Source organism: Aulonocara sp. 'chitande type north' Nkhata Bay, linkage group LG22, assembly GCF_057382095.1.
Source record: "Aulonocara sp. 'chitande type north' Nkhata Bay isolate Kocher_YH1m ecotype deep benthic linkage group LG22, A_spYH_male_GT1.1, whole genome shotgun sequence".
NCBI lineage: Eukaryota > Metazoa > Chordata > Actinopteri > Cichliformes > Cichlidae > Aulonocara > Aulonocara sp. 'chitande type north' Nkhata Bay.
The window spans coordinates 7,380,836-7,400,157 of NC_141364.1; the positions used below are offsets into that span (position 1 = coordinate 7,380,836).

General features: G+C 40.8%; 2 protein-coding genes across 2 annotated transcripts in view; both read left to right on the plus strand.

Moving 5' to 3' along the window:
• Positions 1–1,607: 1,607 nt before the first annotated feature.
• Positions 1,608–12,053, plus strand: LOC147303401 (tubulin beta chain-like). Its single transcript, XM_086279277.1, has 5 exons — positions 1,608–1,784; positions 5,873–5,981; positions 7,465–7,575; positions 8,356–8,600; positions 9,069–12,053. Exons 1-5 carry the CDS (start codon positions 1,608–1,610, stop codon positions 9,879–9,881), a joined length of 1,455 nt encoding a protein of 484 aa, XP_086135403.1. The 3' UTR covers positions 9,882–12,053.
• A 3,544-nt stretch (positions 12,054–15,597) lies between these two features.
• The window catches only part of LOC147303402 (uncharacterized), a 32,691-nt gene continuing 28,966 nt past the window's right edge, over positions 15,598–19,322 (plus strand). The window contains exon 1 of the mRNA XM_086279752.1: positions 15,598–15,785. The gene's annotated coding sequence lies outside the window, so the exon portion shown is untranslated. The remainder of the gene's footprint in view (positions 15,786–19,322) is intronic.

The window sequence follows — 19,322 nt, forward strand, 5'->3', positions numbered from 1 at the left end:
CAGCAAACTTTGTGCTTCCGCCATCTAGTGGCGAGGTGGGGAAACGTCATTTTTCAGGTGGAAAGCAACTAAATACATTTATTAAAGTACAGTTAATAGTTCAATTTTCTACAACTTTGAATTTTATTATTAAACACTATTATTATCTTGTATATCTCTCACTTCTGATTTTAATTCATTTCCATGGTGGATTTGCTTGTTTCAATCTAGCTAAAAGGTGCGAGATGGGAATGTATTATTATTATTATTATTATTATTAATTATTTTTTAAATTATTATTAATTAAAAATATTTTAAAATGCCTCTTCAAATGACAAAAAGCTAAAGTCATTTTCTTGTATGCTTTTATTTTCTTGTAGGCAGTTCTTTAAGTTTTCTTGTTTGTTTTTTATTTTAGTTAACTAAAATGTTTTTACACCAACTAGCTTTGGTATAATGTCGCTTATGCATATGACTCCAAATTATTCAAAAGTACATTTAAGAAAATTGCACTGTCAAAGAAATATAGTTTAAAATATTATCTAACAGTAGCAGCATATATGTGACTCCTCAGTCATTGCTGGAAAAGTATAACACTTTAACATTAAATCTTCCTTTCAAAACACAGACTACTGAATTATTCTAACAACTATATCTATATATCATAATAAAATATATATTATTAAACGTGATGCTCTATTGGATTCCGATCCAGTGACTGTAGAGGAGATTTGAGTACAGTGAATTCATTGTCATGTTCTCAAATTCCACCTGAATGCCACAGCAGAAATCAACACTCATCAGACCAGATAACAGTTTCCCAATCTTTTAATGTCCAAATTTGGTGAGCCTGTGCAAATTTTATCCTCGGTTTCCTGTTCTTAGATGACAGATGGCACCCAGTGTGATCTTCTGCTTCAGTTTGATGAGCTGTTACATTCAGAGATGCTCTTCTGCATACCCTGATTATTTAAGCTACCATTGCCTGCCCAGCTTGAAGCAGTCTGGCCTCTGATCTTTGAAATCAAGACACTCTCCCCTAGAGAGCTGCTGCTCACTGGAACATCAGCAGATTGTCTTGATCATGTTTATATACCTAAACGCACTCAGTTGCTGTTGTGGTTGACTAATTAGATATTTTGAATTTCTCAGTTGAACAGGTGTACCTATCAAAGTGGCTGGTGAGTGTATATATTTGTGTTCATACTATTAAAAACGTCAGGACCTTACATTTAATGTGACGCTAACGCCTGGGTCCATTATCTCCTTTATTCTAACTGGATGATGGATGCTGCTGATTATGGTGTAGAAGGTGTAACTTTTTACTCTTCATATACAGGCTTTAAAATTCACATTAATGTTCTGATGAAATATTTCCTTCTGAAAACGTAGAGGAGCAGAAAAAGGAAATACTCGAGTAAAGCATCTGAAACCCACTACTTCGTTACTTTCCAGCTTTTGTTTGGAGTTCCAACGAGGCAGTGATGACAACACCCGGCACTCCTTCTCCTCTTCCGGTCCTTGCCTCAGAGGGAAGGAAACCCCTTTGGGGAAAAAAAAGCTCAACCTTCAGCCAATCAGCTCCAAAGCCGCAGACAGAATAACCAATCATTAGCCTGGACTAAGCTATGCCCCACCCCCCGAAGCCAGCTGGACTCAGCGCTGCCACAAACTCTCCACAGTCAGTAGGTCAGCAGCCTTCACTTACTTCCAGCGCTCTCTGCACCATCACCAACTGTCCATCCATCATGAGGGAAATCGTGCACATCCAGGCCGGCCAGTGCGGGAACCAGATTGGTGCTAAGGTAAGAAAAGCTAGTGATGAAAAAAAAAAACCCCACCTTTTCTCTTCTTTTTTGTCGTTATTTATTTATTTACCAGTTTAATAAAGTTTTTGTTCAAAGTTTTTCATTTTTAAATCATTTAAATTGCTGCTCTTTTTGTACAGTTTCAATACATACTTACTCTGTATTAAATCACGAAATTACATGGAAATAAACTGATTAATTCCTGTAATTTACTAAGAGGACTTTTGTTTTTTATTTTTTTAAATGTACAAACCTTTAACTGGACCCAGAACAATTGAGAGTTCCATTGTTTTCCCCCACTCCCCCTCCCCCTGACCATTTAAAAGTTACAGTATTCTTTTATACTTTAGCTAACCTCTTTGTAACCTACTTTCATCTAAAGGGGAATGTGCATATTTTGTGTTTTTATCATATGTTACATGAGTCTTGGATTTTTTTAGGTAAAAGATTGACAGAGCTGATCTAATCCTTTTATTAATAGATTGAAGCACTCTTAGGCAGAAACAATAAATCAGTGTAACAATAACTTTGCTATTACATATGATAATTTTTAATGAAGTATTACGAAGCTGTAGGATCTGACAAAAGAATGTAATACATGGCATATTAATTACAGCAATATAATAAGACTTCTGTCTAGCAGTAGTCTTTCATGCTTTCTCTGCACATGAATACAGTAACATTTGCAGATTTGTAACTGCAGGCAAAACAGTGACTCCAGTCACTGAGCTGTGATTAATGAAGCTGGCCAGACCGGAGCCGACTCACAGGGCCAGCTGCTGCCTTGGCTGCCTGTTGAGCTCGAGTCTTTGTCATCGAGGAGAAAGAAAAAAACAAGAGAAAAAAGGGTGAAAAGAAAGGAGAAATTTGCTGAGGCAGAGGAGAGGAACGCAGCAGGAGGAGGGTGAAGGGGGAGGAAGATAACAAGTGGTTCAGTGTCTACGCTGAATGCACAGATGAGGTCATTTAAATGGCTGCCTTTTCCAGGCAGTGTGACACATGCGCACGCCCCAGACCCCCCAAACCAGCAGTCCTCATCCCTGTTTACCCATCGGTAATAGGAAGGGTTTTCTATTTATCTGGATTTTGTTGGAACAGTTTAAAGGATTTCTTGGAAATCTACAGCTACTTACCTCAAGCTGCAGCAGTTAGTGGATCAGTCAAGGGATGCAAAATGAATCCAGTGAAATACGGTTGTAAAAATCCCCCCAAACCACAGTTCATGATTTTTAGGCCACGGTTTCAGAACATATTTCAGTTTTTCTTCAGATGGATTAAAAGAAAGAGAAAAGACAAATGCTTCGAGATTTGTCCTGGATGCTCTTTGCTCTTTGATCAGAAAAAAAACCTTTATAAATGCTGGTCCAAGGAGAAGAATAAACTCCATTATTCTCCTTTTTGCATGAACTAAAAACACTCAGACATTACAGCTTTTAACAGCATGCTCTAACTCTGCATTAATATTTCAAGCTGCAACCACAGTATCATTTAATTTGTAAGGTTATTCTGCCTCCTTTATGGAAGTGTCCCAGTAAATTAATTCAGCAATGAATTGTTTCAGCTATATAAAGGAGACATTTTCTTTAAAAACAAGCATGCAACCCTTGCTTTCCTTAGAAATTATGGATATTTTTTACTTTTTTGGAGATTTTATTGACTGATTAGTTAATTAAGAAGATAATACACAAGGTAAAGCTTTAAAATATTGTACATGCAGCCATACAGTCACAGTTTTATCAACTAGATTTTTAGTAAACTCTACAATTAAATAAGAATGAATCACTTATACAAGAACTACTTTAGATATCATAAAACAGCTTAAACATTGCGTGCTATGTAGCAGCATAACAGCCACCAGGTCATGTGATTTTAAGAATGTGATTCTATATATAACTTGAATTTTATTCGTACATTTGGCCTGTTCTGCCCTCGTACAGCTCAGCACAACAGCGGGTGGGGCAGCAGCATATGGGCTGACTTAGTCTCTGCTACTCAAAGGTCCTGATCGGTGAAGACAAGTGTATTTACAGCGGACTTAGTGAGGCTGAGGTCATTTCACAATGGATTAACTGTGCCTGAATTCACCCGCTTACCCAATCCGACCCAAATCTGCTGAGCTTTCCCACGTTTCTGGATAACTTCTCATAGATACGACTGAACAGAGGCTTAGGTTTTCAAATATTGACTTCAAACCTGCCAGCTCACATGCGGTTTGCAGTTTCAGAAATCCTGAAGTGTATGTTTTTGCCTTGGACAAACCAACCTTTCCCCTGCTTATCTCTTTCCCTTAGACACACACGCACTCTCACAGATTAGGGTCACTTGACTGAGCTGGTGTGACAGTCTGTTGATGTTTCAACCCGTGAAACACAAAATCCTCTGAGAGAGTCCTGACCCTCTGACAGCAAATAGAACAAAAAGTTTTACTACTTTAAGCTGTGGGCAACTTCACTTCACTGTGTGTGATTCACTGAACCAGCTGGAAAAATCCAGGTGGGGGTAATTACATGACTTCCTCCCTGCCTTTCCTTTCTAAACTCAAATCATAGCTGAACTACAGAGTAGAGCTGAAGATAAGAATGTCCAGTTTTCAATTTTAAAGAGACACATTTATTCCCACATGACACTATAATTTATACGTTTAAATTTCTGTCTCTCAAGCAGATCCAGTGAAGGCTTCATCCAATGAAAGACAGATTTCTTTCTTTTCTAAAAAACACATTAAAATATTTTCATTCAGCCAGATTAATGTGCTGTTAGCCTTTTAAATAGCCGCAAAACTTTAAACTTCAGGGTAAAAACTGCTCATAAAAAGAACATTATCTGGTATCAGTTTATCTTTGAAGTCTTTTTTTAAGCAAACATGTTAGCTCTAGCTTTCAGATATAAATATTTGTTGCCTTTTTCGCAGTTTTCTATCATTAAACTCACTGAACTGTATCGGAAGTTGTGAATTTCTCAGCATTTTTAATCTAAATGACAGATTATGTATTCATCACGTGACTGCGTGATTAAAATAAATCGGAGCTGCCGGTGTGCTCGCTCTTGTTTGCTTCTTTTATGCTCGTTTCTCATCAGCCTCCTGTACTTCCTCCTGTTTTCCTGTCCAGGTGTCAAAGCTTTGAAACTGCTTTGGCTTGTGCTTCTTCCAGGAAGTTTCACTCAGAGCAGAAACCAAATATATCCACAAGACGTACCTTTGATTATTTACTGGCATGAGACATAAAAGGACTGAGTGTATTTTGTTACAGTCAGACCAGCTGTGGCAGACCCAGAGTTTGTCTTCATATCCATCTATTTTCTTCACCACTTATACTGTTGGGAGTGTTTGTAAAACATGTTTTTACAGGGAGTTTCCTTGAAATCAAAAGAGGGCTGTTTGCACTGTTATCAGATTGTCTCGTCCACCCTCTCCATGTGATTTGCAACGTTTGCAAACTTGAATCACATGCAGGCATCTTCTTTACTGTTTCTACACTGTGTTCACACTCAGAGACTTAAGCTGAAAAAACTCTGTAGCCTGACATCTTCTGTGTAGGAGATTTATTGAGGGACTCAATAAGAAATCTGAGCTATAAGTGAGAATCAATACTGCCACTGATATTGAGACATTATTAAAAGCATTTATGTCTAATCTAAGAGCTCCACAGCATGTTCAGCCAAAATTAGTTTAATGGTTGGAATGGAACCACGAGGTGACTGTTTGTCGCAGGAAATCCTTCCTGCGGTCTTACAGAACACGTCGCTGTTTTTAGGTGATCTTGTGAATGCTAACTGTGATCATATGTCAGTGAGTCTTTGGGAAGCACAGAGGTCAGAAGACTCTTGTTTTTCTTCTAAATTTGTTTGCAGTTATGTCCTAAATAACACCACAAAGACACCTCTTTGTGAGATGTTTCCTAACTTTGAAAAACCTTATTGAGCACTCTGTTAGCTCTTTAGTTATGATGACACATGGATGGTACAGGGGTTAAAAAAAGTGCTTAGTATTATGCTTGCTTCACATCATTAAGTGTATAAAACACTGACATGTGGATGCTTTCTGTATTAGTTCTTGCAGTAACAGCTTGTCCACCTTTATTTAGTTCTGGGAGGTGATCAGCGACGAGCACGGCATCGACCCGACAGGCACCTACCACGGAGACAGCGACCTGCAGCTGGACAGGATCAGCGTGTACTACAATGAAGCCACAGGTGAGTTCATCCCGACTACAGCGAGGTCTGTGTTTGATAAAATGAAAGAAGACATCTCCTCCCTGTGGAGACACCGGCTCACTGCAGCAGAGAAGCAGAAGATGCAGATAAAAATAAAGCAATGAAGCACTAATTTTTGGTTCGCTGGTTTCACATTGTTACAGGTGAGGATGTGTTATCTTCACCTGTTCTCATGATGACATTTATTAGGGGGGCATGTTGCCTTAAAATGCCAGAAACACTAAACAAGCATGCATTAAACAAAGGTAGTTTATCCTGAAAAACATTTGTACCAAACTCTGTTTGACACAGTGATAGTGGACTATGTCAGCCTTAATTATTCCCAGTCAGAGCCTCAAATGTAGCCCAGGAGCCAGAAGGAGCCTGCCAAAGGCTTCATCCCACTGCTCTGGATGGCTTTAAACATTGCAGTGGAGTCAGTAATTACTCATTTAGTTTCAGTAGCATACATTTTCATGGCGTGGTGATGCCAGCATTGGCTTACTACTACCAGTAAAAAAAATAAATAGAGAAAGTTAAAAGTATTTCTGGAACCAGACGAGTTGTTCAAAACATAAAAACATAAAATACTGTTTCTGTTTGGTTCTGAAAACTTAACGTCTGCCTTTTACTTTGGTCTAAAAATGATATTGAACATGTTACGCTCTCTTAAAAAGGTCCTAAAAAGTAACAACAGGGGTCCAGGTTGAAAAAGGAGACAAGGAAGCAAAACTGTTAAATTAAAGGGTTTTATTAATGTTTCTACTAGTAACTAAACTAAAAGAGACGAACAAGCCGACATCACCTTAATTAAATTAAATTAGTTTTTCACATCCTTGCTTGTTTTTTGTTTTCCTAGTTTAGATTGTTGTTAGTTGTTTGCTTGCTGTAGTGCTGTCTCAACAGGACCTCATAACCTAGTTTTATTCCCTCTTGTGCTTCTTGTCTCCTTTCTGAACAACAATAAATCTCTTGAACCTCGAAAACCTCTGAGGGCTGTTTGTTGTAAATATAACTTGTTATGCAGAGGTTTAACTTGTCCACCCTCTTGAGATCAAACTCGACTGTTTGCGGCCCGTGAACTAAAACGAGTTTGACACTTCTGCCTTCAGTTGTTGCATAAACCTAATTTAACCTGACAGCCTAAAGCAGCCCAAAGTAAAGCTGAAAAATCACAGGTTGACTCAGGAGCTAAGAAACTAAATAAAATGGGCATTTTATTTTAATGAATGAAAATGAGCTGGATAAGCTTAGCGGAAAGCTCACAGGAGTAAACGGTCTGTTAAATATGCAGTTTAGCCTCAGTGTGTTGAGTCTAGACATCCTGTAACTTTGCAGTAAATGTCTCCATCTACTGGCTACATGAGATACTACAATCATCGTTCAGCTTTCTTTCTTTTTACACTTACAGCTCCTACAGGTTTACATACTTTTTGTTAATCTTTTATTTCATCTCTCTTTGTGTCTATTTTAATATATGCAGGTGGGAAGTACGTGCCCAGGGCCATCCTAGTTGACCTGGAGCCAGGAACCATGGACTCAGTCCGTTCTGGACCCTTTGGGCAAATCTTCAGACCCGACAACTTTGTCTTTGGTAAGAACACCACCTACTGAACAGGATGGGCTGCACTTGCTGAACACATGAACTGTTTACACATGAACTTTGGTCAGTTTCGGGACAATCAGGTCAGATTTTCCACTGTTTTTTTCCTCACATGTAGCACGCAGCAGGTACTGGTCTGCTCCACATGCACTCACATCACTGACTGTGTTATTAAAGTGAAGGAGCTGCCTGGATAGAGTGGGCAGGAGGGAGCACATTTGACTCCCACTCACTAACTGGGCAGGTAGCTGCTCTATGGGCACATCATCACGATCAACAGTCACTTGGACGTGTAGAGTGGGGAGCTGGGTGGTTAAAAACCAGCTCATGTTTGACTGGACAGCACTGGACATTTGCATTATCACATGCGCCTCTTTCAGGTCATCTCTAGAAAAGTTCAAGCCTGTGGTGCATGTGTGAAAACAGCTATAAAGTTAAAAATTATCAGATGGTCTGGAGCTGTCAGGGTTTGGACTCCTGATGAGTATCTGTGCTGCTCTATTTTGTGGCTAAAGTCACATCGAGTCCATCGGTCAAATTTAGCTCAACAGACTGTCCTACATGGCACAAACAAGCTCACTCCTGCCATAAAATCCCAGCATGAAACCCTCTGGGACCTGAGCTGACTGATTCTGACTCAGTACGATGCTTCAAAGCCAGGCTGACTTTCCTTTGTTGCTCTTTCCTTTCGCAAACACTGGGAAAAATGTTTTCTTAAACAGTTTGACTAAAAACTGAAACAGTATAATCAGCTTCACTTTTGTTTCCCAGGTCAAAGTGGGGCAGGAAACAACTGGGCTAAAGGTCACTACACGGAGGGGGCCGAGCTGGTGGATTCAGTCCTGGACGTGGTGAGGAAAGAGGCCGAGAGCTGCGAGTGCCTGCAGGGTTTCCAGCTCACGCACTCTCTGGGAGGAGGCACCGGCTCCGGCATGGGAACCCTGCTCATCAGCAAGATCAGAGAGGAGTACCCCGACCGCATCATGAACACCTTCAGTGTGGTGCCCTCCCCTAAGGTAGAGCATTGCCCCACAGGATGCACTTTTTAAAAATGACCTTTCAGTGCTTACTTATGGTAGTTTTAGAAGTCTGAGCAAAGGCTGCACAATAAAAGATCAGAAAAGTGAAGCCGTAAATCTGTGTTCGCTCTAATAATCAGCACGAGGCAAAGTCTGTAAGACCTCAGCACCTCAGTAAACACTTTCCTGATGACTTTGTGTTTTCAGTTGCTAGTTTTAAGTCATATTGAAAATAATATAATGCTCATTTTGTAAATTATGTCCCAACAACAGTCAGAAATGAAGATAAAGCTGAGTATGAGTGACAGGTTGGCATATTTCAGTGCCCATATATCTGTGTTCAGCACTTTGAACTATGGGAAATAAATCTACTGCACAATAAATCGCCTGTTTGTTTATAATAAATGTTTATGCTATTTCTGCATCAGCCATGAGTATCGACGTTTCCTCTCGCTCTGTCTTCAGGTATCAGACACGGTGGTGGAGCCCTACAACGCCACGCTGTCCGTTCACCAGCTGGTAGAAAACACCGATGAGACCTACTGCATTGACAACGAAGCTCTTTATGACATTTGCTTCCGCACCCTCAAGCTCACTACGCCCACCTACGGCGACCTGAACCACCTGGTTTCGGCCACCATGAGCGGCGTGACCACCTGTCTGCGTTTCCCCGGGCAGCTGAACGCCGATCTGAGGAAGCTGGCCGTCAACATGGTGCCCTTCCCTCGTCTCCACTTCTTCATGCCCGGCTTCGCCCCTCTCACCAGCCGGGGGAGCCAGCAGTACCGCGCCCTCACCGTGCCGGAGCTCACCCAGCAGGTGTTCGACGCCAAAAACATGATGGCGGCTTGCGACCCTCGCCACGGACGCTACCTGACGGTGGCCGCCGTGTTCCGTGGGCGCATGTCCATGAAGGAGGTGGATGAGCAGATGCTGAACGTCCAAAACAAGAACAGCAGCTACTTTGTGGAGTGGATCCCCAACAACGTCAAGACGGCCGTCTGCGACATCCCGCCGCGAGGCCTCAAGATGGCCGTCACCTTCATCGGCAACAGCACGGCCATTCAGGAGCTGTTCAAGCGCATCTCCGAGCAGTTCACGGCCATGTTCCGCCGCAAGGCCTTCCTCCACTGGTACACCGGCGAGGGCATGGATGAGATGGAGTTCACCGAGGCAGAGAGCAACATGAACGACCTGGTGTCAGAGTACCAGCAGTACCAGGACGCCACCGCCGAGGAGGAGGGGGAGTTTGAGGAGGAGGTGGAGGAAGATGCCTAAGTGAAAGCAAGAAAAAATGATAAAAGGAGGGAAAAGTTAATAATCAAAAACAAACAAAAACATAGAAAAAAATAAAAAATGATGTGAAATGAAGGAATGTAGGAGAGCAGATGAGGAAGGTCAGAGGAGGGTGGAGGTCTGAATCGGTTAATAGGACAGAAGAAGAGCGGAGAATGTAGACAGCAGGAAAGATGATGTCATGACCAAATTAATGTGCCATGGTTTACTGTTTCGCGTGACGCCACGTAAGCTGGTTTGATCAAAACTAGTCTCCCAAAATCTTTGTTTTTAACTCTAAGTGCAACAGACGCACTTCTAACACTTTTTATTTCATTACATTCAAGGATTTTCTTTACTGTGAAGGATTCAGCTGCTGTTACACTGAGGTTAAACCAAACCCTGCTCCTACATTCAATCAAACAAGCTTAGTGTTTGACCTGCGATCAAAAACACACTTTCAGCCTCAGTGGAAAAATCATCTTCGGACTTCTTTGCTGATTTTGTGCAGAAGAGGTGGAAAGTGTATCTGTGACGCCTGATTCAAAACAAATAACTGAGCTGTGCAGTCGCACTGGGCGGCCTCTTCATGTTTGGCATCAGCTGATTGTTGGTTTTGGTCTTTTCATTGAGTTTGTTGAACAAAATTAGAAAATCATGTCGGCGTAATCAAGGTTATCACATTGAGTGTTGAGATAGTTTCAGGTGTGTAACCTTGTAGTCAGTTTAAGTAATAATAAATCATTCTGTTATCAGTGTTAATGCCTTTTATCAGTGTTATTTACCGTTTTGTCTCAGCTTTCAAGATCAACTCTCAGTGATAAATGTGATTTTGGGCAGCAGGTGAGAAAACGTTATCAGTATTTCTTCTTCTGAGGCAGATATGCTTAATTAGCTGGATAATCTCTCATTTTTGACGCTTTTGTCGCAACCTTTTTAAGACTGCATGAGATAAAGAGTCCTGTGTGAGTCAGTCTTACGCTTGCAGAATATATTTTTTCTTTTCCGGACATCAGGGTTTGCACCTTTGTGTAAACGTCTCTCCAGCCTCTGTGAACTCAGAGAGTTGTTTTTCTACAGCGTCGTGCTGTCATTAGCTTTTGTGGGGAAGAGGCATTCTGGTCTTACTAGACTGAAGGGAGCCATCAGTTATAATCAGGCCATTAATCTTTTCTTTTTCTTTTTTTAAAATCAAAGCACAAGATTGAAAGTTAATGTCAAAGACGGGAACATCTGTTATCTTCTAGTAAATACAGATTCTTGGAAGTGGTTAACCACAACAAAAGTCACATTTAGTAAAACGTCAAAGAAAATGATTTGCTTTCCTGTGATATATACATTGGCAGAACGTTCATAGCAGCAGGATTTTTCTCAGACGCCAGCCAACGTTTTGAGGAGAAACACACTGCACATGCTCAGTGTCCATTATACTAGTAAGTACAGATCCCTTGAAGTGATTAGCCACAACAAAAGTCCCATTCAGTGAATTTCCAAGAAACAAATTCATTTTTAGATATATATTTATTACCAACCAATGTTAGAGGAGAAGCGCACTGCACATAACAACTGCTCTGTTTTCCTTTCATACCACATCTCAGGCTAACAGAGCCTTCAGCTCCTCTGTGTTAAAAGCATGTCGGCTGTTGTTGGATTAACCAATTCAACGGGACATTTTCCAATAAAAAAAAAGTATTTAAATTCAAGCAAAGAAACATAAATCTGAGTGTTTAAAAAGTCAGAGTGACAGGAAAGATCAGCGTCTTTGAATTGTTAACGTTGTGGATAAAAGTTGAAAACTTCCCTCACTATTATTATAACCTCACTATTCAGGCCAACATCTGAAGATCTGAAGTCTAACCTTAACATTTCCTGAAACATGTTTTAAAAATAAAATGGCCAGGTGCTTTTATTTTGAAAGACAAACCCCCCAGCTGCTTTGCAGTTTTATATTTCGTCCTTTAACATATTAATTTAATTTTTCATTCTCCTAAATCTTTTCACACTGAGCCACTACAGTATTCACGTGAACTTCAGCCATGTTTTCTTTGTGTTTCCTCTGTGCTTCATGTTGTTTGTACTTTTTTTTATTTTGAAGCTCGTTTGAAACTGTTTCATTTGGTATCCTGTTGACTGTGAAACATTTGGGAGAAATAAAAACACATTTATAGGAAAAAACATTGCCTGCCGTGTCAGTCATTATTAATGATCAGCTTTTAGTCTGCTTGTAAACAGCTTTCAGCGTCAGCTTTCAGGAAGTCGGTACAATATTATAACAGCAATAAACCGAGTGAGAGCTGCAGGCAGAAGCAAACATCCAAAACATATTTTCCCATCAAAGCAAAGTTAGATTTCTTGAGCTGAAAAGTGTTTTTAATCTCATTTTTTATTTATCTCGGTATTTCTTTAAGATTAAGTTAGTATTGAGTTTATAACATGTATGGAAATTATGAAAGATTTTAATCTGATTTCCACAATAACTTAAAGTCGTCTTCCCAACAAGCTAAAACATAAATATCATACGTTTGCTATAGTAACTCATTGTGTTTAACAGATGGCTATTTTATTATACAGCAAGGTTTTAGGTATCAAAGTGGGGATGCTTTCAGAAATTTTTAGCTATATTTATTAGTTAATATGAAATAAGCAGGAACTGTGAGTGGATAGGATAGTGGGGGTGAGAGCTGATCAGTTTTAAACAAGCAGGTCTGAGAGTATTTGCTACTTAGACAAGAGTAGACTTTAAATTTTGGGCAGAAGGTGGTTTCCAGAAGATTTGGGACGTGTTTCCCAACGTGAGGGACATAGCAGAAACCACATAGTCTCTCAGTCTTTCCTCATTTCCTCATGGTGTAACATGTGGGAAACTGGAAATCAGAGAACAATCCAACAGGAGTGGGTGAGAGTGAGCCAGCCAGACTTTCTGATTGGTTTAAGGTGAAAGGGGAAATTGGAGAATATAATGAAGTGCAGGGCAGAAGTAACAAATTAGCAAACCAGAAGATACTGTGGCTTGAACAGGAGGAGCAGGGCCAGGTTTAAAGATCTCCCATCTATACTTAAACTCCTGTTTTTCCTTTCACCTTACACCAATCAGAAAGTCTGGCTGGCCCACTCTCACCCACTCCTGGTGAGAGTGTGTCTGCCAGAGAGCTCCAGAGAACAGGGAAGAAAAAAGGGACAGAGGAGGCCATAACAGCTACACAGGTAAGAAACAAGGGATTAAATACAAATAACCAAAACATAGTCAAACAGGGTTAAAGTTGATCCTGTTTTCTGCTAATGTACATCTTAAATCGGGGTACCTATACTGTATACACTGCAGGTGCATATACTTAAAACATGACACATTAGTAAATACATAGATCAATAAGCACAAACACAACTGACTCAATAAAAATTAGCAGGAGTGATCCCTTTCACTCTGTGGGGGGAGGAGGTTACCATCTGCTGCAGTGCTCGTTGCTCTTTGAAGATTTTCATTATAACTCCTCTGTGTGTTTGGGGTCGCTGTGCTGCTGCAGAGCAAATCTGAGGCCCATCAGAGGCTCCCCTAGTGATGAATGAGCATCTAAACATCTTCAGCACGTATGCACGTCAAGTCTGGACAACTAATTCAAGTATAATAATGTCCAGACTCCACAAATAGGCAGATAAATAGCACTTCTACAGGGCCTGCACCTCCGGCAGGTCGAGGCTGTGATTCAGTCGAAGGCAGTGACGCTGGGGGCTGGCATAAATCAGGACCTTGGACAGCATCAACAGAGAAGTACAAGTCAGGAAATCGGGATCTTGGTCAGCACCTCCTCAGTAAGCCGGGAAGATGAAAGACCGCACTAATTTACATCCAACATAGATCTCTTGTTGATTTATTGCTAACAGTGTAAAACAGAAATGACCCTCTGGGTCAGTCCAGATTTTTGCATCCATTCTAAGACAAATAAATAAATAAATAAAGTAGAATAGTACAGTGCATTAGACTATGAAAATGTTTCAATAAAGTAAAGTCTTTTTCTCACATAAATGAAATGTGATGAGTCAAAGTGGCTCAGTTAATATTTTTTTAATAAAATTAAAATATAATATTGTAAAACAATTATTTTTAGAAACTGATAACAAATGTGTTCAATCTAGTAAAATGCAATAAAAAAACAGAGATTCTAAAAACAGCCCAAACTTATTGGAGAAGAGTGCTGTCAATCATTCTCTGGCACAATGACAAGAGCTGTTCCAGTACTGCTTTTACTACTTTTCTGCTTGTGTTAAGATGCTGGTGCAGTAACATTAAGCACTGCTGCTTGTAAACAGTTGTTCCACACTAAAATGAATTTAAAAACACCTACAAACAACCATGACTGATGAGCACCTGTGGCCTGGTATACAGAGGTCTAGTGTACCTCCAAATTACATCGATGAGTTTATTCTACTATTTAGCAGCAAACAAAAAGAGAACAGCTGTTTTTTAAAATGCTGTTTTAAAGCAGAGCTCACCCAGCTGGGTGATGGCTTAGAATGGGAAGAAAGGATGCATATTAAGTTACTCCCACCTCATGTATGCTTTTCTAGCTGTTGATCACACATGTATGCAATAAATTAATCTGATGAAACACAGAAGCACAGTCTAACAACTTGTTGTTATTTGGCTACACATCTGCAGGGAGTTATTTTCAATACTTTTGTGATTTTAGACTAAAAAGAGATAACTATACACAGTTAGAAGTTGCTATGGTAACTTGCCAGCCCCTTACGTTACAGCTCAATAAAAACTGGAAATTGGGTCTTTGCACCTCATACTGACATTACTCTCTGCGAATACATGATCAGACTTTATTACAGGATGCCAGCTTAAACTGAGAAACTTGATCTGATTTGCACCAGCTCTCTTATATTAATAACTAATATGCCAATCTGCTTTCTATTTTTGTCTGCCCTACATCCATTGGTTAATAATTTTCTGCATTTGCAATGCACATTAGCATCATGTTATCTGTAGATCTTTAGGATATGTTGAATTTACTGTAGATATGCAGCATATTAATGCAAATGCTGAATATTTGCATTAATACACAACAGAGGAACTTTTATTATTGCAGCACTGGAGCTCTATGTGTGCACTGTGACAGTTAACAGTACGAAGCTGCCTAATGTCTTCATTAGAACATAATGCAAATCTTTTTACCGACTCAGCAAAATGCGTTTTAATGACACTCCAAAAGCTTCTGCATGTTTTATACAGCTTAAGGGGTTTTCTTTTTTTTGCAGCGTGTTAATCACATTGCGCTTGTGATTAACAGGAGACCATTCACATGCCACTTATTGATTTTAAAAGGTGTGCCTGTCACTTCCTGTAATTGGCTTTCTTCATTTTTGATTTGTAGTTATCTACCACTTCATGGGTTAAATATGTCTGTGTTTTTATGTAAATCTTGTTGATTGCAAAGGAACAAAGCGCTTTAATGTAACTGAAAAAATAAGAGACGAGCACATGCTGTTAGAAATAAATACTATAAAATAATAATTATGTAAATGTACGAAAAACGACAATGCAAAAAAATATAAACATAAACATAAAATAGTTTTCGATGGTAATTTTGAACAACAGGCTGGAGAAATCGTGCATGTGTGATGGTGGCCTGAGGTTAAACTGCAGAGCGGTTTCTTGTGGCTCCGAGCCAGAATCGACGCTTTCTACCGAAGCTTTCCGAGCAAGGCCGAAATGAAATGGTCCACAAACCCGACATCAACCGAAAGTCCTCAGCCCACTCCCGAATCGGCCTCATTGAAGTCTCTAGTTGTCGAGTTGGGGGGTGATGGGGTGGACGAGATTGGTGAGATAAAGAAGGAAAACCATTTCCATCACTCCTGAGCCCCTCCCTGTCCAGTGATTTTCGGATCTGAGGCTTGACAAAGGTAATTACCCTCATCCATTTATAATTGCATATTACAACGACTGGTCTTTTTTTCCTCGTGATTTCGCTCAGTCAGGGAGGTAGTGGGTTAAATTCTGCAGTTTTTCTTCGCTGTTTTGACTATTTGCTTGTGTTGAGCGCTCGCACCGGTGATGTAGGGCGTGTAACCACCGGCGGCAGCAGTTACAGGGATTTCCTTCACACAATAATAAAGCAATTAACGCTACATTAGGGGCAAACTTTCTGAATTTCCCGGGAAAATTGCAAATTCCACAGCATTCAGGCAGATATCAAAGCGCTGCGTTTGTTTGCATGGTGCCACTGCGCACAGTGGCCTCCTCCATTCTCCTAATTTTGGCTTAATTCTGTAAATTCATTCGTGTTTCTGCTGACGCCACTGAAAAAGCAGAGTCTTTGCACTCATGCTGATAATCAGATCGCCAAGTGGTTTAACGCTCGATATGCTGTATAGCGTATGATCCCGTGCTGCCCCTGGCTGTGGTGCATTATCGTGTGCTGTGTTCGGGAAATACCCGTCTGAAAACAGGGTATTTTCCAGGCAGAAACCGTTATGCAATGCACTATAGCACACACCACAGCCTCCCGCTGAAGGGCTGAAGTATTGGTCACTGAAAAGTCATTTACATTTTATTAAGAAAATGGATGGATGAATAAGTGCTGTGGTGAACTGTGAGAAGCCTTGCTTTTATTTTGTGGTAAGTACATGAACCAAGCCACCGGTCTGTGCGTCATATTTATGAAAAATGCTTCTTATTAGGGTTCGTTTTGCTACAAATCTCCTCTAAGTGACGTGCCAATATTTGATTACTCTTTACTTAAACCATAAATTGATGGTTTACTGTTACTCCTCTGACATCTGTGAATTAATGAAACAAAGAGAGTCTCCATTCATGTTCACTCTGTCCCTTTACTCCCCTCCATTTTATCTGGACCTCGACAAATTGGGACCGGTCCCATTCATGCTGGTGTTGGTCGTGACACACCCTTGGCTGCACTAGCTGCTGCTTCTGGCTTTGTGAGCTGTATAAGGAGGGGTTAAAGGGGGGATGGGGGTGGAGGTGCAGAAGAGAGTACATGCAAGTCCACAGAGTGGAGCCAATCTTGAAGGTGCAGCATCTTTAGATTTGAAGCTCCACTGCTGATCACTCTGACTGGAAAATGGACACAAGGGAGAAGCTTTGGATTAGCATTCTGAACATCAGTGATGTTCAGCATTTTCAGGTGGTGCAGAAGGGACCAGGTACCACTTATGTGTGGCAGGTAGGAAATAGGAAAATGCTTCTAGGAAAAAATAGCACTTGAAAATTGAAAAGTCATCGAGTTATAACCATCACAGCTGACCTCCATAAACATGCATTACCAGCATTGTCAGTATAAAACATGCATGCAGCCACCATCACTCATTAGTAAGGGAAGTGTCAGTTAAGCATTTTCTCTGTTCCCATCTTGGTGTTTTGAAAGTGGATGTCAGGAGTGCACATCAACTTTTACCTCTAATAATGACCAAAGCTTAAAAAAACCCCAAACTTCAAGTTTCACTCAGTATGACCTGAAACCACTGAGAGAGCCTATGAAGTCATCAGGAAAATGTCTACTGAGATTGTGGAGCAAGCTAACAGAGAGCTGTTTTTACAAAGCCTTCTTTGGAAGTTTAGATGAGTCGCCCCCTGCTGGCCATTAAAAGTAATTCAGGTTTAAGGCTTTTCTGCACTTCTGTGGAAGCTACTTTTATCTTTTATAGCATCTTAAGTTAATTTCTTGCAAAGTAAAGGAGTTGGAGAATAGTAGATCATAGATCAACCCCCCCCCCCCCCACCCCCACCCCCACCCCACCCCACCAATCACCACCTTACAGCAGTGAAAGGGGGTTGACGCCATCAGGGGTAGGGTTATAGCAAATTGGTCTCAGGGGAGGAATCAGACAAAGAGCGATGGAAAACCCTAACAGAACAGCGTTCTCTGAGTTGGTTAACCTCGGCTGGAAGTGGGAAATTGGGGCTCTCTCTCTCAGAGCCAGGCCTGTAAGAGGTGTCTGGTGACCAGATCAGTGTAGATGGGGCCTGTTTGGGCACAGCCAAAAAAAGATAACGTGGTTTAGCCCCCTGTGGACCCACCACTTGTGTCGGCGGGCACTGGGGTTCGAGCATGTGGACCCTCAGCATCACAGACTGGTTTCTGGAACACTGTGAGGCATATGAAGGTGATTTATCGTCTCAAATTCATATTTAAAGGTTTCAGTGCATATCATTATATTACTTTTTATTATATAGTTATATATGATGCAGTGTGGAGGACAACACTGTGTCCACCTCTTATTTCCACCTGTGCTTGCACTCGTGCGACAACACAGTTTTTGAGAGTCGAGGTACCCCAAACCTTCACTTCTTCTGATGTTATTGAGAAACTGTCACTGCTGTCTCAGTACAGGTGGAGGATATTTGACATTAGTGCGCTATCATCACAGCTTATGAGTCAGACTAACCTTGAAAGGAATCAGAAGGATAATTAATGAGAGAGAAGACAAAGAAGGGAAAGTGTTTGAAGAGAAGATTAGAAGTACAGAAAGACAAACAGGAAACCAGAATCAGATTGAAGGTGGGAGATGAGAGAGCTGATACTGAAACAGGAGGAGGATGGAGGCATGATGCTGCTGCCCTCCGTCTTGTGTGGGAGAGCAGCGATGAGGTGGAAAAGGCTCTTAAATCCGTCAGTCACGATTGATGTCAGACTGATGAGATCAGCCGGGAAGATGTACCCTCCGAGCCTCTCACCGCGGGGCGGCTGCTGGACGTGTCATACGCACTTCACTAAATGCTATGCCTTGTATAGTTTGATTGATCCTTTTAGTTATAATAGGAGACATGAGAGCTGTGACCCCATTTAGACTCAGCCTCTATAAATGGACACGAGAGACTCAGCCAAAGGACAACGATTACATCTGTATAACAGGCCTCTTAGCTTATTATGACTTTCCTCTGACGCAGCGAGTGAGATGTTTAGAAAACCAGAAACTCTGGAAAATGCATCATCATACCTGCACTTGAAGAAATCCAAACCGGTGGTGTCAGGTGTGAGTTTTGTTTCATGCACAGCCACTACTCCCACCGCACTTCACTGAATAGATATTCCATGTTTTTAAAGTGGATGTGTACATTTATGTAATCAGCAGCAGTTAATTTTCCCGTCAGATGCGTGCTTCCTCTCAATCAATGAATCAAACCTGTGATTTATGTCTTTGCTGCAGCCCAGCATGAGCACTCACATATGCAATGAACTAATGCCACTGTAGAAGATTAAAGTGAGATGATTTAAACCTGCTTCAAAAGGGCGGCGATTAGAAAATATGCTATGATTACTGTGTTTTCTGCAAAGGACTAAGAGCCTCTGGAACAGTTTTCCTGCCCACAGTAATGCTAGGGTGTCATTTTGAAATGTCCTCACATGTGTTGATGTGCTGAAGGAAAGTGCATGGGCTGTCACCTCTTTTTTTCTTTCTTTAAATAGCACTCTAATCCCT